This window comes from Polypterus senegalus, chromosome 10 (assembly GCF_016835505.1).
Source record: "Polypterus senegalus isolate Bchr_013 chromosome 10, ASM1683550v1, whole genome shotgun sequence".
Classification (NCBI taxonomy): Eukaryota; Metazoa; Chordata; class Cladistia; order Polypteriformes; family Polypteridae; genus Polypterus; species Polypterus senegalus.
In genome coordinates, this window is record NC_053163.1 from 173196409 (window position 1) to 173223073 (window position 26665).

Sequence of the window (26665 nt, forward strand, 5' to 3'; positions counted from 1 at the left end):
AAATACTATCATGTCCTTATCACTGCTGCAGTGAATTATTGCAGTAATTTTTTTATTTCAGTCCTGCATCTTCACAATGTGCATTCCGATTACAGCAGGTTCAAAATGCAACTGCAACAGTTTTGATATACGGTAGACCAAAAAAGCACAAACTCTTGCCTTTATGAGCTTAAATATACTGCCTTCCAGCATTACATTATCTGCAAAATTCTGGAACTGAGTTATGCTGTTAGTTCCTAAATCCAAACTTACACTGTCTGTCCTCATTGGTTGTCTTGTATTAATCATTTAAATGCTTGGTCACGTTTTTCATATGTGCTAGTTATATTTACCTCATCATCATGGAGCCAGTGTTCACTATTATGTATTCTGTCAATTTTCCTCAGTGTGACATTGTAGTTCTTAAAATTTTGTTTTAGCATTTAGACCATGTTGATGATCTTTCATGAAAATGATATATTTTAACAATGGCCATTTTTGATGTTACCATTAATGGAAATAATGTGAAAAGTACACTTTTATATAATTGTATGAAAGAAATGAGACTTTTTAAACATAGAAAACTATAGTGTTTTCTGTTTATAGACTAATAGGTTTGAAAACAGGTTTTTATTTTATTTCTTTTATATTCACCCTGAAAGCTACTACTGATTGTATTTTAATTAAATAATTTGTAATACATTCTACTTCACATGTAAGCCACCCACAATGTTAAATCTTGTAATTATTAGTTTTTTTTTAGTTGAAATACATGAGTTCATACTTGTACTTTTTATTGGTACTTCTATAATTATTAATGCAAATAAAATCACTACTGTAAAAAGCAATTTGGGGAGTTCTGAGAAAAGCAATTAAGTTTATGGAATGGGATATAAAGGTTCTCAACTGAAAGCATATGTGGTACTTGGCAGCATTCAAGCAAATTAAAAGCTGATTTCACTTTGTTTTTGGCTTTCTTCAAAATATTTTATGAAAATGTTCTTTGTAGTACTTTTCAATTATAATGAAAATGCTTTGTGATACAGCAAAATTAAGCCCATGCTTTTTTCTTTTATTAAGTATATTAGTTAAGTGGTATCTCTCAGTATTGACAAGTATGATCCTGAAGGTGACAAATATGAAGTACAGCAATGCACACATGATTTTTGTTAGAGGAGTTGGATGGTAGTGATTGTCTGCCTGTGTTTAACAGTTGAAACCAGATTGAAATGAATCCTTTGGAAATTACAATCTCCAAGAAAAAAAAAAGAGAGAGAGACCTGGAGTAATTTATATCATAAAAGTTTCAAACCTTGGTACTTGTTTTATTGTTCTGGTTAAGGTTAATGCTAAGATAACATAGCTTTAGTTTTTTTGCCATTAAAATAACAGTTGCTTGGAATTTGATTTTGGTGAAGCTCAATGCAAATAATACTTGAACACAAATATATGGCACAACTCAATTAGTAATATTTATTCCTGAAAACAGTCTAACAAAAAATTGCAAAAAATCTTCCCTTTCAAGATGTCATCTTAATACATCTCTAACTTGCTGGCAAGTGCTGTTATGAAACCCAATAAATGCTAATTGTGAGTGTACAGTGAATGGGGGTGATTCTGTAATCTGAAAAATACTGCCATTGCATGCAAGGAAGAAGTTCATAATACTTCTAATTAAAAAGACTGCTGCACAATGGTCATTGCAAAATCCTTTAACTTCCTGGTGGCTTTTCCTATGAAGTAAGTAGATGGTTTGGGGTGAGTCATGAGGTCGCTGGAAAGAGATAAGGAAAGAAAAGGATAAAGGTCCAAGTCTTTAGAGGTGCTATCCAGTGACCTGAGATGAAGACTGGACTCCTTCAATACTGTGTCTTTTCAGAGAGTCCTTGGGTGCCACTGGTTTGACTTTGTGTAGAATGAGCAGTTGCGTTGATCACAGAGTCCCGACTGAGGTACATTACCTGCATTGTGAGGGAGCATCAGTTGTGGCACTACGGCCATGTGGCTCGATTCTCCAAGGGTGATCCGACTCGGGATCCTCATTGTTGAGGATGTAAGCAGCTGGACCAGGCCAAGGGGAAGCCCATGTATTTTCTGTGGTAGATAGAAGGTCATTTCTGGAGGGTAAGACTGGACTGGTCTGCCTGGGGGGGTGTTGAAACCAAGATCCCGAGCTGTTTCATCATGTGGTGGGTGCGACAACACACTGTACTCAGAAAATAAAGCCTTTGAGGTTTTTTTAATCCTAAATGGAGTGTTAGTCTCCTGTATCAGAGTGTTGGGAGCTGTGATGCTTAATTGCAAATTATTATAAAAAATAATACAACTAATCAAACCTTAAATAGTACTGATTCCAAAATGTCCGCTCTAGTATGGACAATACCATGAATATTTTTCTGTATAATTTTACTCAAGTTGGAGAACACATTAAGAGGGATTTTTACCTCAGTGCAGGAATTTCATCTTTTCACATCCTTCTGTTTGCTGCTGTTCTCTGTACAAATCATAGACTTGTGGCTAAAAAAAAAAAAAATACTGGTCACCTTTTTCTATAATCCATTTCTTTATTGGGGAATGAGATGTTTTTATTTTCTGTTAAGTTGAAATGTCCATTGATGACCATATCACCGCTGCCATTTAGTATAACCAATCTTTTCAGGCACAATATTTTCAGACTTAATAGCTTAGTCATGCCATTGATTTTCTTTTTTTTTTTTTAAAAAAGCTCAACAGGGACAAAGACAGGGTACTACTCCCAAAATAGAAGTGATCCTTAATCTTATTATACTATGGATGTGAGGTTCTTTTTCTTTCTTTTTTTTTTTTTTTGCTTACATACCTCTTCTGATTTAAAATCTAATTGTTTAGTGCTAAGGAGTTTAGGTCTTTTTTCAGATGACCAAAACTTCCACTTCCAGTCAAAATCCCAGCTCTGTTTGGCAAACAAAAGCCACTTCATTGTTGTTAATCTTTGCCATCAGGCAATTTGGAAGGGTTGCCAGAACAAAGTCTTTATTGTGAAGAAACAAACTTATTGTTGGCTTGAAAATTTAATAACCCAAACACACAAGCAGAAATTGCAACTCTCCAACTGTGACCCTTGGAAACTTTGTTAAATTTTGCATGCATCTTACTACGTTGAAGATTCGTCATTTTGCTTGTGTGTTAAATGATGCTTTAGTGCATTTGAACTTTCTAATTTTTTCTCTAATCACGCTAAGTGGCATGTTTAGTTTTGCATGTTTGTATTCAATGCATGATCTGTAATTATCAAAGGCTACCTTATTTGTTTTTTGATTTATCGATTTTTCTTTTATACCCTGTTGAAATGAGGACTTTAAAAATGTTCATTAGAACTAAATTACATATAAATTAACAGATCTTTTTAGGTAATTCATGTTGCTAAATTTTTTTTTTTTTAAATTAAAAAGGATGACGGTGTATACCTCCTTTTTTGTTTTTGGTTCTCCAGATGAACAGCAGCAGTAAGTACAAGTTAGGAATCTGTCCTCGAACCTGCACATCTTTGGGGATGTGAAAGGAAAATACACACAGACAAAGGGAGAACTCCGCACACAACAGTTAGGTGAACAATTTGAATTGTAAGACAGCAGTTATAACCACTGTAGTACCATCTTGCATCAACTATTTTTTTTATTTTATGTGCATATTTTATCTATTCTAAATATTCCTTATGAAGCAATGTGCCTTATAATTAAGCCTTACAGTAGTTTTTTAAATTTTGGGAATGCAGTTTAGCTAATCTGTGCTGTTGATTTAGGATTTTGTATGTCTTTTATGTTTGTTTATCAGTGATACTAAAGATTTTGGAGCCCACCATACATACTATATGTTAAGCTTTTAATTTTCTCTGAAGTTGTTTATTTCATATAGTTTCTGAGTATATATTGCAAGCACTGCACTTCTTCGACTGGTTAATAGTACTTCCTGGCTTTCGCTCCCTTAGTTGTTTATAGATAACGGAGAAATGTGGTCATGCAAAGATTATTTCATTTGCAGGAATTTACCGTATAATAGCTACTCTATCCGTCAAAACCATCCAGGCTGCTCTATCTTCTCATTACTATGCAAAATGCCACATAAAAGCAATTGAATAATTGATTTGTGGTTTTAATGATTGACAGTTTTAGAGTGGTAATGTATATTCAGTAGGATTCTGCTCCTTTTAGGTTAATTATTTTAAAATTTGTTTATAGTAGAGCTTGTGCATTTTTGGTTGTTTGGTAATCACTGAGTTTAGAGCGTTTAGAAGTCTGTTAGAGTGTCCACTGTTTAATTTATACCTTTCTTGATACTACATCTTATTCCTGTATTACACTCCACTTGTGTGCATGACTTTGCCCTTTTCATTTAGTGGAATCTGTTCAGAGATGCTGCTGCTAAGTGGATGGGCTGGGTTTTTTCTTTTTCATTACATTGTTTGGTGTGCATTGTAATGATTAAGTACTGTAGAATGTAATACATTTTAGAGTACGGCTGTCATGCAACAAAATATGTAAAATTTGAAGAGGTTTGAATAGTTTCTGAATGCACTGTACTTCCAAAGCTGTCTGCAAGGCACCAAGTATTTGTGGTTACTTTCTAGCACACCCATTTATTTATTTGACTTGCACTATTAGCACACCTGGCTCAACTATTCAATACCTTATTAATGTGTGTTGTCTTTGGATTTTAACAAATACATGAAATAGCTTGGCTGCATCATGGAGCCTTTCAAAAACCAAATTTGCGGTGTTCTGGTCATCTCACAAGGTGTCGTGATTTCAGTATATGCTTTTACAAAACATTCTTATTGCCTTATATTTTTCCAATGGTTGTATTCTACTTTTTCCCCATTAGCAAATAAGCACATACTATCTTAAACATTGCTATATTTAGTGGCAGTTTTTAGCACTGTAGGCTCACATCTTCTGGGAGTTTGGTTCAAATCCTAACATTGTCATTTACATTTACACAACTTAGCACACTTTTTTATCCAAATAAAATTGCAAAAGAGGTCAACATAGTCAAGGAAACAATGATCACCATCTCCCACATTATAAAAATATGCAGTTAAGGTTGACTGGTGGTGACTGTAAAGTGTCATGGTGGCTGTGTACTGTGGAAGCTACAACATACAATACAATGCTACAATATAAGTATTACTAATGTACTGATATTGATATACTGATATAAGCAGTTGACTAATATATGTGTCGATGTAAGCAAGGATTTTTAAATCAGGGTGACGAGAACTGTTAACAAAAGAATGTTTTGTAGTTTCCTAAAAGCAACTGTTAGCAAAAGAATGTTCTATGTCTAAGAATAAGAATAAAAATGTGATGACATACAAAAAAAGCTTGCAAAATGAGGAAACACTGAAGCAAGGGTAAAAATATTTTGGAAAATGGCACAGAGAGGTAAAAAAAACTATATAAGCAGCCTGATGATGGGGAAAATAGTTTTTCTGACTTGCAAGCAGAAAGCTCCAAACTACTCACCTGTTTATTAATTCTTTAACAAACTAACAGATTAATTGCACTCCTCTCTTCCTCGGCGTCCTCCTTCCACAATACCCAGTGCTGTCATGTTTAAGACTTGATTCACTTTGATCTTATAATTAAGTAATAGGATTCAGAAAATCCATGAATGAGTTGTAGTATGCATGCGTATTTCAGTCTTTCAATTGTGACAGATATACCCGATCTTGCCCTCTCCTTCTTTCCTGATTTCACGAGACATGTATTTAAATTATCTGATATTTAGCTGTTAGAGGCTTTTGAATATACCACTGCAGTGACTCGAATATTAGACAGTGCCCCATTGTTTCATTATCAACTGCACATGTTCTTCTACATTTCCTTTTTTTTTTTATCTATTGCAGATCTTAATTTGATTGGTTCAAAAACCAGAAAGGATCAATCAACCAGAAAATCTGCATTTTTTCTGTTGCCATTTTAGATCACTGTCCCATAGTTATTACCTTTTGAATTTGAACTCTGTGTTAACTGTAATGATCTTTGCAATCACAAATTTTGCCACGTGCAGTTTCACCAACCACATCTAGCACATACAGTAGGAAATGCAATACCTCTTTTCTACACAGCAATCTTTTTTTTGTGTGAATATCTTAATTTTTTCACTAGATGACTTCCTGGAATTATTTAGAAATTTGCTATATATTTTTTTCCACCTAATATATTGCACATTACAAACTTAAAGGAATAGCAAAGTTTGAATCTCAACTGTCTTCAAAGGAGAAGCCGTGCCCCCTTGTGGTCGACCGACATCATGAACTTCTAATTGCCAATACTAGAACAGACGGCAACGGTTTTGGTTCATAGAACAGACTCTGTTTCACCATACTAGGAATCTTTCTTATGCATCTAGAGCCAGGTTGAGCAGATCATGTGCACTTAGAATCAGGAAGAATGACATTTTTTAGCTATACCCCCTCCCTCTATAGAAAATCTGACATGATTTCAGATGACCATCATAATTAATAATGACTTTTTAGTAGATTACAATAATAAATTGTTTGCTGACTCCAGCACCCCTCTGTATCATATAAGATCTTTCATAGTAATCTTCCTCTTCCCAGTCTCATGTTACCAGAGTTTATGGAGGTTTTGTACTCTGGGTGTTAGGAAGGCACCGGGATTGGATGGGGTTGTTAATTTCTTTATTTTGGGAGCAATTACTCTTTCTCATCTGTGACATGGTCAAGGAAACCACTTCATCTGGTCATTGTAATAGTTAAATTGACAGTTATGACTTTTAAAATAAGCCAAGTGCATTACTATATATCAGTGTTACACATGCTATGAATACAAATCTTATGAATACAGACACAAAACTTTTAACCAAGGTCAACTACAGAGAACCATTTGTTAATTAATCCATATTGACAAGTTTGGCTTTAGTTTCAAAGTTAGCCTTTAGTAGATTATGCATAACACTGCATGTTATTGATTTTGCCTCAGTCATTGCATGCTCTGCTGCTCTGCTTTTTCCTCTTTAGGCCAATAAAGCTTTTGATAATGTGAAGTACCCTTTCTAGAAGAAAGTCATGTACAGAATGGACTTAGGTGTGGGTAAACCCTGACCAATTTTTATTAATAGAGGAGCTGTTCAGAACTGCCCCACTCCATCTCCATTATGTTTTTAGCTCATTTCTTGAACTGCTTGCAGTCGCTGCTCAAAATTCACACATGCAGATGATGACTTTCTTTATATACCATATTCCTCACATTATAGATTTATTCAAGACATTTGAAATCATGTCCAATTGCAAAATTAATTGTACTAAAACCTCCTTTTTGCCTAATAACCTTTGTCACTATGCCTGTCTTAATACCTCTATCCCGGTGAATAACAGTTCCAGCTATTTAAGAGCTTATCTCTGCCTTAGTCACTAATACATCCTCTAACAACTAAAACTCTATCTTCTGTCTTATAACAACCTTCATTAACAACTGTTGTTATTTTCTTCTGTCCTTTTAGTTTCGTCTTACTGTTTTCAAAATAAACATTGTACTGTGTTTCAAATTTATAAATTTAAAAATATATATCTACTACTTCTTCTTTTGGCTGCTCCCGTTAGGGGTTGCCACAGCGGATCATCTTCCATATCTTTCTGTCCTCTGCATCTTGTTCTGTTACACTCATCACCTGCATGTCCTCTCTCAGCACATCCATAAATCTCTTAGGCCTTCCTCTTTTCCTCTTCCCTGGCAGCTCTATCCTTTGCACCCTTCTCCTAATCTACTCACCATCTCTCCTCTGCACATGTCCAAACCAACGCCTCTCTGACTTTGTCTCCCAACCGTCCAACTTGAGCTGACCCTCTGATGTCCTCATTTCTTATCCTGTCCATCCTCGTCACACCCAATGCAAATCTTAGCATCTTTAACTCTGCCACCTCCAGCTCTGTCTCCTGCTTTCTGGTCACTGCCACCGTCTCCAGCCCATATAACATAGCTGGTCTCACTACCGTCCTGTAGACTTTCTCTTTTAACTCTTGCTGATACCTGTCTGTCACAAATTACTCCTGACACTCTTCTCCACCCACTCCACCCTGCCTGCACTCTCTTTTTCACTTCTCTTCCACGATCCCCATTACTCTGTACTGTTTATCTACTTAATTTTATGAAAATATTAATCTACTTAATTTGGGGTTTAAGTGGGATTGTTAATTACCAAGATTTTGTGTTTAAAAAAAAAAAAAAAAGTGAAAAGGCTTTTATATAAAGCAGTCCATTGTAGATCATATAATGCTTAGCATGCTTTTTTAAATCCAGCTAAACTACATTATTTGTAGTTTTCCTTGCAATTTGCCGCAAACATTAACCACCATTATTGCATCGTTTGCAAATATTTTACTAGTAGCGCTTACAATTATCCAACTGGCTAGAATATATTTATTACAAAATCAATTCTGTGCATACAACATTATTTTACATGGTATTGGTGAGAGGGTAATTGTAGTGCCTGAGCCCAGTTCTATTTGGAATCTAGCTCATAACCATTACAAATAGCAATCTTTTCTTTGTTTAACCTAATAATATAAGTAAGCAAAAAATAACATGACTTATTTCACTCTCTAGTTTTACCTAAACATGAGTGGATCTCACCTTGAACAGAGGAAGTAATCTAGGAAAAAAATTATAAGTAGGGAGTTCATCACTGTAATACATATTTCTGAACTTAAGATCAAGATTGTTACATAAACTTTAGAAAAGCAACATTCTGTAGGCACAATTTTAAATTCTGTAGACGCAATTTTACATTTATTAAAAATAAATCACGCATTAGTCTTATTTTGTATAGGTCTTGCTTTTAAGTCATTGAATGACCTAGCTCTTATGAATCTTATTGATCTTGTATAACTTGTCATGCCTGAGAGTAGCATCAAAGGGTTCAAACTAATTTTAAGAAGCCTTTTGGTGGATGTGACATGTAGTATTAAAGGTGAGGCTTGTGTGTAGTGTAGCTGCCTTCATTTGTTGAAATTTATGTGCATTATGACACAATGAAAAGAAACTTTCAGAGTTTGATGGCAGTGAATTCTGAACATCTGATTACATGCCATTTCTTCTAATTCCTTTATTGTTACTGTATCTGCAATTTCCTACACCAGTAGACAGAAATGTTTTAAACCGTAGTTTAGTTGCTTATGGATAAGTGTGTTTTTTTCATTTTCACCCCTGAAGAGAATGTTTAATCCAAAAGCGTACTTAGAAGTATGGAGCTGCTGGGTGATTTGAAAAATAGATTAATTTTGTATATTCATAAGTGATTTTTGGGAAGTTGAGGGGATTTACTTTTTTCTGGGTTAGCTTTAATTCAAGTTAATGATGTCAGAGATAGAAAGTGGTTTTGGTTGTATCACACTTTAGGGAGAGAAAGAATGGCCTATTAATAATGGCACTGATTATATTTTATTGGTGCTGTCCCTACATTGATGGATTGAAGGCTAGAGGTCCACATGACCATCATCATCAAATTCTTCCACGTGAAGCCTGAAAACCATGAGGACGGATTGAGATCATTTATGTTAGGTAGAGTTAGCTGGGCGGTTTCGTGGCCTAGAACCCCTACAGATTTTTTTTTTTTTTTCCCCCAGCAGTCTGGAGTTCGTTTTTTTTTTTTTTTTTTGTTTGTTTGTTTTTTCTGTCCTCCCTGGCTAGCGGACCTTACTTTTATTCTATGTTAATTAGTATTGCCTAATTTTATTTTTATATTTTGTCTTTTTTCCTCTTTCTTTATCCTGTAAAGCACGTTGAGCTACGTCATTTGTAAGAAAATATGCTATATAAATAAACTTTGTTGTTGTTAGTAGGGGTGGGCGGTATGACCAAAATTCTATATCCCGGTATTTTTATAAATTATCCCGGTTTCACGGTATTCAACAGTATTTTTTTCCCCATGCATGAGTGGATGTTAACCACATTTTCCACTGCAATTACTGGCTAAGAATAACCTATTCCACTGTCAAGAGTATTGTACAAAAAAAAACATTTTAATGTGCACACAAGTATTAATACAGTTTTGCATTGCCCCATAAAGTGATAGTTTTCAAGGGGGTGGCACTAATGGAGAAGATATCACATTGCATGACAGATGCAGTCAAAATATAGAACCTTTTTATTGAACAAATTTTGCAAAAACAAACTATAATTTTGACAACATATTTTCAACCGTACAAAGAGGCATTTAGACTTAGTAAAATATCCTGAAGTGCTTGTCAAAAATTGTTTTGCACCGAATATGTCTTAGAAAAGGAATAAATAGTAAATATTTTTTGTAAACCAACTACACTTTCTGTTAACATTAACAATCTCTGTCCACTGACACGTTAAAGTGACTTTTTAAACGACTTTATCATCATTAAACTGCATAATATTTAAACTAATTAATAATAAAATAAATAATAGTATTATTACTGATAGTTGCACTATTCAAGACTTCAAGCCCAGGTACATTACACAGTATTCACCAAATTAAAATAAAATGAAACAAGTGCAACTTGGTGATGACATCTTTACCAACTGAACCATCATTTAGGCAAACTGCATTAATATGGACCTTGCTTCAAGCTAAGCTATACTGGGAAGAAAAAAATAAACTATATGTCGAGAACAAAGTCGACATTTCCACTTTATTCTCATAGTTTACTTCATATTTAAAGTAGAATGTCGTAAACTAAAATTTTTCCTAAAATCAATGTTTAATCAATTACTTAATTTACCCCGTCATAAATTAATGCAGCACATTAAATGCTTTGTGTTACGTTCCCCGACCCAGTGGTTAATCACTACGGTTCTTAAACTGACTTCCTCCGCACTAAGAGAAGACAGCAATCACCATACAGAATCCATTCACTTCATGATATTCCTGCTTTCTGAAAATTTAGAATGCTAAGATAAATACTTGATATCATTTTCATGATGAAATGCATTAAAGCAGGTATTACACATGCACGGTAGTGAGGCGGTAGTGCTGTTCCCTCGCAGTAAGGGATCCCCAGGTGTATGTTCAGTGTAGAGAACTTTATGGCAGGTGTGACGAGGCTCCAAAAAACTGGATGTATGAATAGCTATCGCACAGGTTTAACTTAAATATTGTGCAAATGTTGAGTTTCTGATCTGCTGTTCGGAGACACAGACACAATTCAATGCATGTTCTTCTGAGCGGGCTCTTTATTGCATGCATGCTGTCTCTATCTGACGTACCAAAACCCCAGTTCCTTTTTCCTTCCTTCCTTTTTCTTTCACCACATAACCAATCACCACACGATAAACGTCTTTGTGAAATTAAAACTAGTTATAAACTTAGCCCACGGAGTGTTCAGAACTTTCAAAATATCTTCGTTATACATGTTTAATTATGCCATCCATTCAGAGTTGCGCCCATCTCTGAACGAGTCGCCAGCACATTGCAGGATGAATACAAGCAAAACATACACTAGCAGGGTCAATATAGCACAACAAAACCCCACATCCTACATGACTTTGAGAGGAAACTGAAGCACGCCGAGTAAACCCACCAGAAAAACATGCAAATGCAAGGCAGGCACGCCGCCGTGCCCCCATATGATTAATGCATGCTTTCATGCATTTCACCATGAAAATTATATTAAGTATTTATCTTAGCATTCTAAATGTTCAGAGAGCAGGAAGATCATGAAGTGGATGTATTCTGTGCGGCGATCGCTGCCGGCACCGCCTCTTAGTGCAAGAAGTCAGTTTAAGAATCACTTAACACAAAGCATTTAATGTGCTATATAACTTATGATGGGATTTGAGAAAATCTAGTAAATTAAATATTCATTTTACGATTAAGTTTAGTTTACGATGGTCTACTTTAATGACAAATTATGAGAATAAAGTCAACATGTCGTCACACTATTACACAGTACCCAGGTACATTACACTGTATTGAAAACAAATAAAACAAGTACAACTTGGCTTGCAGTATTATCCAGTAGTATAGAAACAGTATTTACACATCTGACCTTTTAAAACTAAAGTTATCTCCAGGCGACGGACGTGACTCCTTTTTTTCGGCAGAAGTTCTTCTTTTCATCATGTTCAACTTTACTTTTAGTTCAGTTTCGGAATGCTCTCTGTCCATTTTCACCGCGTGGCATACCTATGCTACTGCCCACTATTTGGTGGTGTAGCAGTGAAAAAGAGCCCTAGTGCAACAAATTTGTGTTTAGTGGTGTAACAGTGAAAAAGGTCCCCACTTGAACAGTTTCCTGCTGCGCCACGTTCCGAACGTCATTTAGGCAATTTAAACCAGTGTTGCGGTATAAGAAAAATCCATATCATAAAAAAAACGGTTTTTCGGTATGAACCGGTATACCGCCCAGCACTAGTTGTTAGACATAAAAATAATTACTTACAGGGCATGTTATTTTATTAGTAAGTAAACTATTGTCAATGTTTCAATTTAGAATGGTGAACCCTAAGCGTTAGTATATACAACACATTGAGGGTGGTTGATGTACTCCAAACAAGAGTATTTTACTCATTTCCAGTGTGTAGTAATTTTCAGCTCTTCTCTGATTTTGAACTGTTTAGCTGCCCCAAGTATTCTACGTAAACTGTTCAAAGTAGTTCACTTTCACTCCTTACAGGTAACGCTTCTCTGTCTTTCCTTGCTTACACTGTAGTTGTAAATGACTGCAAGGCCATATTTACAGAAGATGTAGATTTTTTTACAAAGAATAACTCCTTTTAAGAAGAGTTTAATTATGTTCTCTTTATATAGTGTAGCATTTTCAAGATAACTCCTTTTTAGACCGTGCTTTACTATTTCTGACTATAAATCTTCAACATTTATGTTTTAATTAATGGATATTTGGGCTACATTATTCTCTGTCTACTAAAATGTTCCTTCTCCTCATTGTCTTCTCAGGCATTCTGGGGCCCAGTGTATCACCTGTTCTTATAAAGCAAGCTCGGGACTTCTTTATCCACTTGAGCGAGGTTTCATCTATGTCCATAAGCCTCCAGTTCACATTCGATTTGATGAGATCTCCTGTGTAAATTTTGCTCGTGGTACCACAACAACAAGATCCTTTGATTTTGAGATTGAAACAAAGCAGGGTAACCAGTACACCTTCAGCAGTATTGAAAGGTAAGTTTCTAATTTCTTGCTGCTTTACCCATCTGTTTTTTTACTTGCTTAACTGCCTACGCAGTTTGTCATAAATCACAAAATAGTGTAGTTTGTCATAGTTCATTGAAACAGAAAGACTGCCTACATTTGATGAATTAAATTCTAAACATACAAATAGTCAATTTCTCAACTTTTGGTAGCTTACCCAGTATTCTGCTTCTGTTACATATTAAGTGCTATCAACACTAGCCTGGTAAAAACTTAAATTATAAAGTGTCATGACTTTGAATGGTCAGTAGTCTCAGTGTGGTTCTTTTAATTGTCTTTCTTTGCTTGCCGTATATAAAGTATATGCATATTTATGTAGGTTTGTATTTATATACATGATTTTATATTAATTTACATTTGTTTTACAGGGAAGAATATGGCAAGCTGTTTGACTTTGTAAACAGTAAGAAGCTGAATATTAAGAATAGAGGACTTAAAGAGGTTAGAAAAAGTTTAATATTTTCATATTGTTGCCAGTCCTGCACTTCCAACTGTATATTAAAACTAAATACCTTTGCATTTTAGTCCTTTAAGGTTTTCTCAAATTGATTAGCAGCATGAGGTATACGGTATTAAATCTGTTTCAAACTGTCATCGAAATATGTGCAATTGTTCATTTACAAGCTTGGATATGAATTGCTTGAAGAGTTGAACTTGGCAGTATCTTGTTTGCTATTTATTGTGTCTTCATGGTAGATTTTCTTATTATGAAAACCGGAGTCTATGAAGATACAGTATATCATTTGAAGAACTGTCTCTTCATATTTCCCTTACTTTGATTATTCTTCCAAGATGTTGATTACTGAAATGCTGGGTTTTATCAGCTATATTCAGTTGTGTGTACTCAGCATTTCCAAATTGTATTCAGCCCTGCTTCATTGCAGACGGATACCATACACCTTCGAAAGCATATAGCAATATTTTATGCTGTACAGTTCCACGTTTTGTCAGCTTTACTTAAGATAACTACTCCTGAGGTCTGAAATCAATATTGTAATAGATCATTGTCTGGTGGTATTTAAAGGCAAACGTAATGAGAAAACACTTTTTTGTGTTTGAGTTTGGCTACATGGTATCCAGGTGTGTAATCTGTGGGAGCTGCAGTGTAACTTTGGTTTTGGCCCCCACGCTTAAGCTCAGCCATTTTGCACAACAGCATCTTTGGGGGTGGATGTGTGTGGTCTCTGTTCTTTACTCATCTCCAAAGGCATGTTATGATCCTTTGATGTATATCAGTTTGTAGTATAAGTTGTGAAACATTCAAATCTTTAATCTGACTTCTTGTTAAAGTATAAAATCTCAAGCTCCCATGGTATTTCTGAGTCTCTGATTTCCCAGAGAGCAAGCAAAATTCTGAAATGATTGCACTTTGCAGGAGGAAAAATAACCACAGGGCATAAGTGTACTGCTGCTGACATGCTTTACGGTCTGAAACAGAACGTTATTAAACTTACTAAGTTCAATCCAGTGTCTATGGGAGCCAGAGCCTGTCTTTACACATTAGGTGCAAGGCAAACAGTCCTAGACAATGCACCAAAGCCAGGCTTCAAACAGGTTCTGGCAAATGTTGTTTTTTTTTTTTGTTTTGTTTTTTTTTTTTACTTTATTTTCTTTGGACCTTTTAAATGTATTTTGTTTTGTAAAAATTTTTCTTTTTGGTTTTTATCTTCAGAAAGATAAGGTGAGCCGTTGGTCAATGTGATGGTGAGATGTTGACCTCTGTTGCATGCTTTTTGGTGTGGGGCTCTAATTAGCCATTGCGGATTGATTTAATTCAAGTTTGATCACAGTGCATGCAAAGTGTGTGGGGGGGAAAAAATCTTAAAATATTAATCATGCTTGAGGTTTGGACAGAGTTGCACCTGGGTATGCTGTTTACGGTGCTTCTTAGATCATTGCTTGTAATCACAGCTTATGTTAATCAGTCTCCCTCATTTCTTTATGGTTAGAGGGGATCTAAGAAAGAAAACTTGAAGTGGTATTTCACCTCTTTGTTCCCCACCCTGAATGTTTCCAATGGGTAGCCATATTTCAAAAATAACACTTCCAAACAGTACTGACCAGTTAAAAATTTCTAACATCCCCTTGGAGCATGACAACCTGTTAATCACAATATTAATTACAGATTGACATTTATGAAAGCTCAGCAGTTAAGGTGGGTTTGTGCACTTTAATTTTCAAGTGACTTTAGACATACTGCTCTACTTGTATGGCTTCATTTGTGCTGAATTGTGTCATGCAGAAGTTGTAACAAATATTGTGTTATTACTTAAGCTAAACTGAACCTCAATCTGGCTTTTTCTTTACACAAAGAACGATAGACATTTGGAATAAGCTACCAAGTAGTGTGGTAGACAGTAAGACGTTAGGGACTTACAAAACTCGACTTGATGTTTTCTTGGAAGAAATAAGTGGATAGGACTGGCGAGCTTTGTTGGGCTGAATGGCCTGTTCTCATCTAGAGTCTTCTAATGTTCTAATGTTTTTAAATTGAATCTTTTATCACAGAGATCAGATGTTTGCAGGTGAAAGTAAAAGGTGGTGTTATGTCCATTGTTAACTCAAATCTCAACTGCAGAAGTGAAAAATCAATGGTCTATAAGCTGTTAAGATCAATGCAAAATTTTAAATCCTAGAGCACTGTTCAGTTTGTGATATATAAGCATATTTTAAGTCTACCTCATTGAATTAAGCTATATCCTATTTCTTTGCATCATAATTCATATATGACCAATGATAGTGTGTTCACCCCTGTGTCTTTGGATTAGAACAAGGTCTCTGCCACTCTTGTTCATTCAGCCATTATGACACATGAGTTTAGTGTCAGGATTGACATCTAGCCTTAAACATTTTCTGTTTGAATACCTCCATTAAATAGATAGATATAGTTAGTTGCAGCCACGTTCCCTTACATTTAAGAGGAAATAGCAAAACACAGACAGCGAAACTCAAATTATAATTGCCCTTGACCTGATGCACCATGACAAGGTTGGAAAAGTGGGTTATTATGGTGTTTGAGCCTGTCATATTTGTTGAAATATTTTGTTGGTAGACATGTGACGATGTGGGTTCTGGCTCCTCACTCCCTTTGATGTTGGAAGCACTTGAACCCAACACCGTCGATAATGAAACCGAGTGAGCCAGTCAATGGAGGCAAATTGAGCATCTGAGCAAGGGGATGGTTGAAAGTACAAAAGTGCAATAGTGCTTTTATTAAAAATCAACAAAACAAGTGTTCATAAATAGTGCAGTTCTTCCATGTTCATTAAATAAATAATCCATAAAAAGAACGTGGAGTAAAACCAATAAATAGAAAAAACAATCCTTAAAAATCGGAGGTTAAAATCTTCTCTTGGAAGCAGTTTTAAAACCAACAACAAATACGGTGCACTTCTGTTAGCGTCTCACCTGCTTATCCCGTATGGGCCAAGCAGCAGGCAAGACGCTCTCTACAGCTGCCCTCCTCAAACACACGCAAGACTGGAGACCTCCCGATCCCTGGCTTCGGTTTGGCTCTCATCCCAGCCTCGAGACTTGGACTCCTTGGTCTCCAGGACGCTCACACCAAGGACTGCCACTCCAAGCCTCCCGACTTCCGCTGCCCTTCTGCGGCCTTCTGCGGCTCGTCGCTTTCACCTTGGTCACTCCCGCTACCTGCTCGCTCAACGGGAGCGACATCAACACAAACACGTGGGTGTCGGCCTAACACCCAGCTTCTACGCAGCTGCCCACGAGCGCTCGATCGCGCGCTCACCACACGCTCCGCGTGTCCGTTTCTCTCCTGCACCGCTTGCTTCCACGCTCCCTGTAACCTCCGTCCTCTCCTTTCCTTTCTCTCCGAACGTTTCTTTCTTTTTCCCGATCGTTTCTTACACTCCCCCACAACCGACTCGCGCTTCTTTTTAAAAACGTGAGGGGCCATCACAGCTGCAGCATTAGCCACGGGAGCAATCACGAATGTGGGCAGTTCCTCACCTGTGCACACGGTGAGAAACGCCCACATCGACGACTGCCCCTGCTCGCTATAACAACGCCTCACGGCCGCCTCGGGTGCGGTGATTATTTATTTAAAATCAATGGCCTTTTCTCCACGAGCTGTGGACCCATAACACCACAAGACAACATATGAGTATAATCTTATTATATGCCCCTTTGCTGCACATGATGAAGAGAAAAATATTTTTTATGACAAGTTGATAGTAGTAATGCCTAGTGGGTGTTAGGATTAGGAGATTGCATATAGTGGTTACCTGAAGGGTCATGTTCAAGCCACTTGTGATGGTTATGAGGGAATTCATAATGTCATTGGTATGAGGAGTGTTAAGGGTAGGAGGATGCTAAAGTTTGATGATGCAAAGAAAATGATTATATGCAACATGCTTTTAAAAAGGGAGAAAACAAGCTTGTGACCCTTGAATCTGGTGTTGTAAGGAGCACAATACACACTTTGCTAATGAGTAGAAGTTATCAGGGCATGGCGGAAAATTTGAAAGTGGTTTCTGCAGAAGGAAGTATATCACAGCATTGCTTGGCTTTAAGTAAACAAGTGTAAGAGGAGGTATGTTATAAGTCTGAAGAACTGGGGGTTGATAGAGGATAAAGTGGAAGGTTTTCTGTGAAATGCAATAAAGAATGACTGACTGAAAGCAAAACAATTCATCTGTCATCGAGCTAAGGTGCTGCAGACACATAAGGAGACTTGGAGGTGGAATGCCCATGTAGAGAAGGCAACAATGGATGAGATCTTTGTTCTTAGGCAATGCATTATGTGTTTCTCTGTCTGAAAAAAGTGTTTTAATTGAATACCACAAGAGAGTATGGAAAGTGGGCTTTGAAAAAATAGGTGTGATTGAATGGTTATTATCTGAGATGTGGTGTTTTTGGATAGGGGATGGTGAAAGCGGCGCTGAACCAGTTATCCTCTCTTTGTCTGTTACTTTTTCCAATAACGGAAGTTGCACTTCTAATGTTATTAACTCTGTAAGGATTATACCATGAGAGTTGTTGTATGCTAAAGATCTCATATTGATAGCAAGAGAGAAGGTGGAATTTAAAAAGAAGATTTTGAAGTAGAAAACTAATTTGGATGTAAAGGACTTCAAGATTAAATGCAGGAAAGACCATGGAGACTTGCAAGAGGTGGATGTGTGGTCAGGCAACATGTGCAGCAGAGGTTTTTGGAGAAAACTAATTTCTCAATGGTCTGAGGGAAGTGAATACAACCTTTATTCAGAGGTAGTATATGAGAGAGGTTCAGGATGCTGATGGAAGGGTAAATTTAGATATTGGCAGTAGAGTTGTTTTGAAGAAAACAGGAAGGTTTTGATTTTTGTGTGTAATGTAGCTTGCAGATGGAGGTGTGGACAAGGAGTTAGTAGCAAGAATAAGATGGGTGTAGAATATACTATAGGAGCTGTCCCTTATTCTTACTTGTACAGGAGATTTTCCGTCATTGCAGGGACCCCTGAGTCTGGCAACCACTTTTCACTTTAATCTGAGAAGTCTGAATATATATTGCTAGGACACATGTTCTGAGATTTTTCAAGTAACGAAGATGGAGATTTTGAGGGAAGGTAGTGAGCGCCATTCATTGTTCTGGAGAGTGGTGATATGTTGCATATTTATTAGCAAATGCAAGTTGGAATTTCACTGTACTCTGTACACATGAGAGTAATGACCATATACAACCCTGGATAAAGGTTTATAAAAGCTGTGTTTTTTTTCTCACAATGTCACAATCGAAGTGTGTTTGTCTGACGTCCGAGGTTCGATCCACGATGAGGGGTGCAGTGGAGTGTGTACGCCTGATAAACCCAAACTAGGTCGAAACATGTGTCGCGTACTCTTTGCATTATTTGACAGTTAAATATGTAACATTCTATGATCTGTTTCTCGCCACTGAGAGGACGAATGCTCTATATATATATATATATATATATATATATATATATATATATATATATATATATATATATATATATATATATATATATATATATATATATATATATATATATATTTTTTTATGTAGGTAGATCTTTTCAACCTGGACATTTTAAAAGTAGCTCGCAAGCCGAAAAAGTGTGGGCACCCCTGTAATAAGTTATAGCGTAATGAAAATTGCATAATTAGATCTGGACCACCCTATATTGTAAAGTGCATAGTGATTTGTCAGTACTGTACGTTAAACTAGTCTCTCTTTTATAAAAGGAAATCTTGAGACTAGACTTTTTCAAAGAGATTTTTTCAAGTCCCGTACTCCTCTCAACCATATTCAACCACGCACACGGTCCAATCACCTCTCATTTGTGTGAATGCTTTTGTCAGACACACTACCTGCGCTCTCAGCTCTTACAAATTTTTACATTTTCCTCATTTTAAGTCGTTTATGGAAAGTTCTCCATATCATTCTTTAAAGAAGCTTTTCTGGGCAGTATTGTTATACATAAAATACATCCATTTCGTTCGTAATAGTCCATTTCTGGACAATAATTCTATACATTCTAGATGACACATCAATGACTAAGCGAAGAAGAAAAGGCAGCGTGTTGAAAAAAGGCCTAAAAGCATTGGAGAGAAAAGAATTCAAAAAAGAACAAGAACAATAATAATCTAAGTATAAATTCGGAAAATAAGGAAAGTAATAATCAGTCCAGACCAAGTGGAGTTAAAAACCTAGCAGGTCCAAGTGGGGACAGAAATAATAGACAGAGTAGAAGACAAAGTAGAATGTCGTAAAGAAGTTCAAAAACATTAGCGCGATACACATGCAGAGCAGGTTAAAGATTATGAAAGTATTAAAATTCAAAAGGCACGAAAAACTGATAGTAAAGATCGTATTGGCGCTAACAACGGAAATTACTACGTGGTGAAAGAATGGTACAGTGACAAGAGATCGAATATATGGACATTGGTGATATGACAAAAGTATGTAGATATTGTTCGGCTTTAAAGTTTAAGTCGGAAAACTTGTAGACCGTCTAATTCGTGTTGCCATTAGGGAAAAGTAGTGTTTCTTTCCAATGAAGAGGTGTATCCGCGAGAATTAAGATTTGTTGTTTGGCATCTGTTTTTACTGAAGTGTTTATAGTAAAAGTGTAAGTTTAAAAACTATTTGCATGTTAATTTCAAAGCCAAACCGAACAAAAATGTATAACTCAGCAAATACTTCTAATGCAACATGAAAAATAAATTTCATTCAATTTATTACGTTTTACTATTTTTAACTATGGTTAATTACTCACTGGAATGTAAAATAGTTCTATTATGTGTATGTAACATTTCCCATCAAAATAACAATCGATTTAAATTGTACATCCGGTTACCCATATCTAGGGGTTGGCAAGCGAAGCGAGCAGGGGGCAGAGCCCCCTAATATATTCAAAAGTAGAAGAAAATGTGAACTAATACCTCATAAATGACGCAGCGGTTATCACTATGGTGCCAGTAACCAGAGGTTTTATTTTCCATCAAGGCACTGAATTAAAAATTAGAGATGATTCAAACAGTAATGTGTGTGTTGTGTTTTTTTTTATATTTTTTAATGTAATGAATGAATTAATATCATATACGTAATTAATATTTTTTATCCTAGTTCCCTGTTGCATTTTCTGGGTTGTACATTTGGGAAGACAGTTGTATTATTCATTTTGCATTATAGTGTTTGGTTTGCCATATTACTATATGCTGAAACACACATGACGTTATGAATATTTAAACAGACTTGCCAAAAACCTGGCCTGAAATGGAAAAATCATTTCTATTTGTTGCTTCTGGGAATTGCATATTCCAGGGGTGGGCAAAGTCATTCCTGGAGGGCTGTAGGTTTTTGTTCCAACCCAGTTGCTTCATTAGAAGCCCTTATTGCTCAAGTAACACTTCTGCTTCACTTTAGTTGTCTTGCACGTTAAGATTTTGAACCCTTATTGCTTATTTTAGTCTTAAGCAGCTGTAGTCTTGGTTTTTAATTGCTTCTTTTTAGCAATCAGACGCAAATGACAAAAGAAATTCAGCATTTCTCCATTTACATGGTTTCCAGGTACACCTGTGTGTGTTTATCATGCACCATTGGGTTTAATTAAATACTTGGAATGAAAATGAAGAGAAAAAAGTGAATGACTGAGAATTGCTCCTCTGTTTTAGACTTCAAATGATATGGATGATATCCTTAGAAAGGAAAAAAAATCTAGGATATGAGAATGACCTGACATGGCAGAGTTAAAGCATTAACGAGCCCTGAAATTTAAAAAAATTGACATGGATTTTTTTTTTTTAAATTAAGCAACTAGATTGGAACAAAAACCTGCAGCCACTGTGGCCCTCCAGGAATAACTTTGCCCACCCCTGGCATATTCCTTAAGGCCAGTGAATATTCCAAGTGTGGCTGTTAAGGACTCAGCATTTTAAAAGCTATGGTTTTTCAGTAAGTATCTTACTGAGGGAACCTTTAGCTCTGGTAGGCAGTATTAAATTTCAAGTTTTTAGACATGCAGGTAAATTTCTTTCTTTTACATAGGTTTTTTTTTGGGGGGGATGTTTTGATAGGTGTTATAAAATGATTTGTTAATCCGTGCTTACCAAAATCTAGGAGCTATCATATATATAATGTGGTTGGGGTTTGTGAACATTATGAAATGTGATACAATTTCTTATACATATTGTTTCCTCCAGCATCCAAATATCTAAATTTGAATCAGTCAGCAGTAAACATCTTACTGATTTTTAATTCAATTACTTGCCTGTTTGATTTAAAATTAGAACATTATGCCACACACACACTTGATAGTTTATTTAGTCGGTCTTTATTTTCTGTAGAATATTACCAGCATGAACCATTGCAAAGACTTTTCTGATTAAATTGCATTATCAAAAAATGAACTCAAAAGATTTGTTTAGATAGATTCTTAAGTTTAAAATTTTCAGTTCACTATAGCAACTCGTAAGTTATGCAAAAGAAATTACATTTAAATGGCAGGTATTGAAAGTGGAGTAAAAGCGCTTCTTTAAATGCTAACTTGAACACGTGTAAAGAATTGCTAATACTAGGGAAGGAGAAGAAAGTGCATTTGTCATGGTTAAAACATGCAAAATAGTCCATTTGGCATTAGTTACCCCATGATCATGTATCACAAGACTGACACTTTTACCTTCTTGCCAGTAGTTGTTCTTCCACTACTTCTTAATACAGGCACTTAATTTTGTAGATACATCAAATAGGCCTGATGAGTTTTTCTGACGGTAAACAAAACAACTAAAACAAAAATTAACCCCGCACTTAATGTCTTGCATAATATGCAAGTTCCACTTCTAACTTACAATACTGTTGGTTTCCATGCAGGGAATTAAGGGTAATGACAATGCCTATTCAGATTCTGATGAAGATCAGCATGATGCTTACCTAGAGAGAATGAAGGAGGAAGGAAAGATACGGGAGGAGGCAGCGAATGACAGCAGTGATGAATCTGGTAATGAGACTGGTAAGTGCATTGAGAGAGAAACTAACAACCCACGATGTCCCTGAATTTCCGACACATCCTTTAATCCAAAATCACATGTACTCATTTTCACTTCAAGAGAGGTTAGAATTACGTCTACTAGGTACATTTTGTGCTTTTATTTCTTTTCTAAAATTAAAATATAATAGCAATAGTGAGAGAAACAGTTTTTTTAAAAGAGCATGTTTTCCAAGAAAAGAAATTGACCTTCCTCACCCCCAAATATGAATATGCATTGTCTATATAAATCGTTTCCTGCATATTCCAGGAAATTGATGGCAAGAGTGTATTACAACAGAAAAATATGCTTCTAAAAGTATTTGTGCATCATTTCATTGTGTTTCTTTATAAGGATTTTTTAGCAAGTGTACTGAATTCTGCTATTAAACAATACATTGACACCTTGGGCTTTCATCGTGAGCAGCTTTTTCAAAAACAACATTAATAAGGAAATATAAAATGTTTACATTGTAAATTAAATGTTCATTAAATATATCGGATAGTCATTTTTAAATACTTTTGTTTGTAGTTCACAGAAATAAATACTGACATATATATACATTAAATATATCGGATAGTCATTTTTAAATACTTTTGTTTGTAGTTCACAGAAATAAATACTGACATATATATATATATATATATATATATATATATATATATATATATATATATATATAAAAAGACTAATTTTGTAGATCTGAGAGTATTGGCTATATCAGAAGTCTATATACTAATTCATTGATGCTTAATGCTGATACATTCTAGAAGTTGCATCATGTGTGTGCTCTGCCAACACTAATAACCCTCTGTAGAATTACTGCAATGGAATATTTATCTGATAATGCCACAAGATGGTGCACTTGTTCCAGTGCTGGTTGCTTTTTAGCATCATTCTTTTTACTCGTCTTCTTCTTTCGGCTGCTCCCATTAGGGGTTGCCACTGGGGATCTTCTTTTTCCATGTCGTCTTTTCCTTGGCATCTTGCTCTTTTACACCCATCACCTGTATGTCCTCTCTCACTGCAGCCATAGACCTTCTCTTAGGCCTTCCTCTTTTCCTCTTGCCTGGTACTTCACACTATTCTGTAACCTTTGTTTAGAATACTTTTGAAGTATTTGGTTAGGCCTCTCTTTACATATCCAATGAGATGTAACATTATTGTGCATGATTTTCTTAATCATCCGTTTTCTAAAGAGTGGGTTAGGTCATTTCATTTTAATGTAATGAATGGCTTTTGCATCACCATTTTTGATCTTGATGACATTTGGCATATGAATTGCACCTTTCTTCCAGAGATCAGAAGTATTTTTTTGTTCTAGTTACTCTGAAGATATAGGCATGGATAACATTAATATTATAATTTAGAATGATTTCTTAATGAGCCATTTCTTTTTTCCTCTTGAATCTACAATGTTCAACTGTAGCTCATTGCATGGTTCACAAAGAGTGATTTTTAATGGCAATTTAATTTTTGCATAAGTCTGGGTTTGTTTTTTTCAAGATCAAAGTTCACTATGCAAACTGCATTTTCCATTTTTATTACATTTGCGTATGAAAAACAAAAGCATTTAAAGGCTTGGTGTAACAAGTAAGTTTTTCTATACTGAAATGCAAATGCATGAGTACCATTGTACATTGGAACCTTGGTTTGCGAGCATAATTTGTGCTGGAAACGTGCTTGTAATCCAAAGCAGTCGTATATCAAAGCGAATTTACCCATAAGAAATAATGGAAACTCAGATCATTTGTTTCACAACTCACAAATATTTATATTAAAAAATGATTAATACAAAATATAAAATAAAAATACATAAAACAAATTAGCCTGCACTTTACCTTTGAAAAGAATCGTGGCTGGTGTAAGGGAGACAAGAGGGAGGATTAGAGTCATTGCGACTTTTAACAAGGAAACCTATTCAATGACGGTTGCTTTTGCCTGAAGAGTCACTACACTTGGACACAAAATAAAAAAAAATGCCTTATGCACTGTAAGGTTTCTAAACTCTTTTGGAATTTAAAAACCCCGCTCCACCCAAAATGGGACAACACAAAGAAAAGTGTACTGAAGCAGCTGCAGGCTCCCAGCGCTGTAGCAGTTTGCTGTAAAAGTGAATCAGAAAAGATTGCGGTCAAGCTATAAGCGCCTGCTGTCGATGGGTGGTGCAAGGAACATTATAAATGCAAGTGCATAGTATTACTTAGCCACTAACCTGGTCACGACTCTGCCTGATTGCTGCCTCTCTGTATAGGAGAGCGATAGATCCCACTACAATAAATAACTGTGATGTCCCTGTTTCAAATTGAATAAAGCTGGTTTTGCTAAAGTATGGAGACTCAGGCTCATGTTTTGGGGTGCATGACAGGGACTCGCACGTTACAGCACACATAGCTCACCGTGCTATAGTAAACGGTATATGCTCATATGGATGTTGACTATATGAGTGAGGCACGCCGACTGAGAACGAACATGGGAGACGATTACCCACAATCCCCATGTGACACTCGGCAGACAAAGCGTGTTGGTACTACTTATATTCCAAGACCTCGTTCGTTTATTAAGTTAAAATTTATTAAAAATTTTAGCTCCTCTTGCAAAGCACTTGGAGACCAAGTTACTCTCAATCCAAGGTTTTACTGTATTTAAAAAAATTGGTCTGTTACATGGACCCCTTCATAAGGTATCCACCCCAAAAGTGTTCAGGTATAAAAAAAAAAAGCAGTTTTCAGGCATGTGTGGGAAGTGTCAAAATTTCAAAATGTTTATGGAAATACAATCACTAAAATGAAACACAATCTCTCACTCTTTTTTTTTTGTTTTTTATTCCTCTTATTTCATAAAAACACACTAAATTGTAAATGTATGTTATTGTTGGGTGGTTGCAGATACTGGCTTATATATGTAATAAATATGTTGAGGAAACCAGCCTCGACACAGACAGGCAGACACCGATGGTTTAATCACCCCAACGCATTTATTCATATTTACAATACCACGCACAACCCGGTGCCCCTGCACCACACACCCTCAGTCCGGGCCTCTTCACTCTCCAGCCTTCCTTCACTGCCTCCACTCCTCTCCTCCAAGCTTCACCCTCTTCCACCCAACTCCAGCTTACGAATGAAGGAGGCAGCCCCTTTTATGCTCACCTAGACGTGCTCCAGGTGCCTGCTGACAGTTTCCTGCGACACTTCCTGGTGTGGTGGAAGTGCCGCATGAGCACCCGGAAGCACTCCGGGTGTCCCTAATAATCCTTCCGCCAGCACCTCTGAGTGTGGCGAAAGTGCTGACATCCAGGGCTGCAGAGTCTTCAGGGCACCCCCTGGCAGTGACCACGGGCACCTATGGAGTTGAGCTTCCATGCTCAATTCCCGTGGCTGCCATCTTGTGGTCCGGGAAAGGTATAGTTCCTCTCCCGGTCCTTCTCGGCATCCCGGGTGGGTACAGCCCCCAGCTGTCTGCCACAATGTATTTATATTATAAACATTAAGACTGTGTTTGTTACTTTGGTAGGGGTGGAGTGTTTAGAAAAAAAATTGCATTGTTAGTTACAAGATGGGTTTAGAAAATGTGTGCTTTGCCTCACCATCCCATAAAGTCTTTGAATATCTGTTTAAATATCAGTAGTTCTGCACAGTCAGATCTTTTTCTTTCATTGACCTTTAGCTAGTACTTTACATTTTTTTTTCTTTTTCATTATGAGCAAAAGTATGTTAAAATTTTTTTGCTTGTTTTTCTAGATGAATCCTTTAACCCAGGAGAGGAAGATGATGACGTTGCTGAAGAGTAAGTCATTTTAATTCTTATAGCACCTTAACTCATTTTTTTGTAACAACAACGTTTATTTATATAGCACATTTTCATACAAAGAGTGAAGCCCAAAGTGTTTTACAAAATGTCAAAGAGAAAGTCATGAGAAAAGAAAAAGCAACAAATAAGTAAATACTAAGTGACAAAGAAAAAGTAAACAAAGAAATCCATATGATATGTAAGTAGTAGAAGGGTGGTGCCCGTA

At 36.2% G+C, this 26665-nt stretch overlaps 1 protein-coding gene across 2 annotated transcripts in view; it reads left to right on the forward strand.

Moving 5' to 3' along the window:
* ssrp1b (structure specific recognition protein 1b) overlaps nucleotides 1–26665 on the forward strand; it is a 64986-nt gene that overhangs the window by 30170 nt on the left and 8151 nt on the right. The window contains exons 8-12 of one of the 2 annotated variants that reach the window (XM_039767545.1): nucleotides 12904–13125; nucleotides 13524–13596; nucleotides 14828–14836; nucleotides 22493–22631; nucleotides 26391–26436. In XM_039767545.1, coding sequence (XP_039623479.1) covers nucleotides 12904–13125; nucleotides 13524–13596; nucleotides 14828–14836; nucleotides 22493–22631; nucleotides 26391–26436 — 489 coding nt within the window. The remainder of the gene's footprint in view (nucleotides 1–12903; nucleotides 13126–13523; nucleotides 13597–14827; nucleotides 14837–22492; nucleotides 22632–26390; nucleotides 26437–26665) is intronic. The other variant, XM_039767546.1, reaches the window with a different exon arrangement.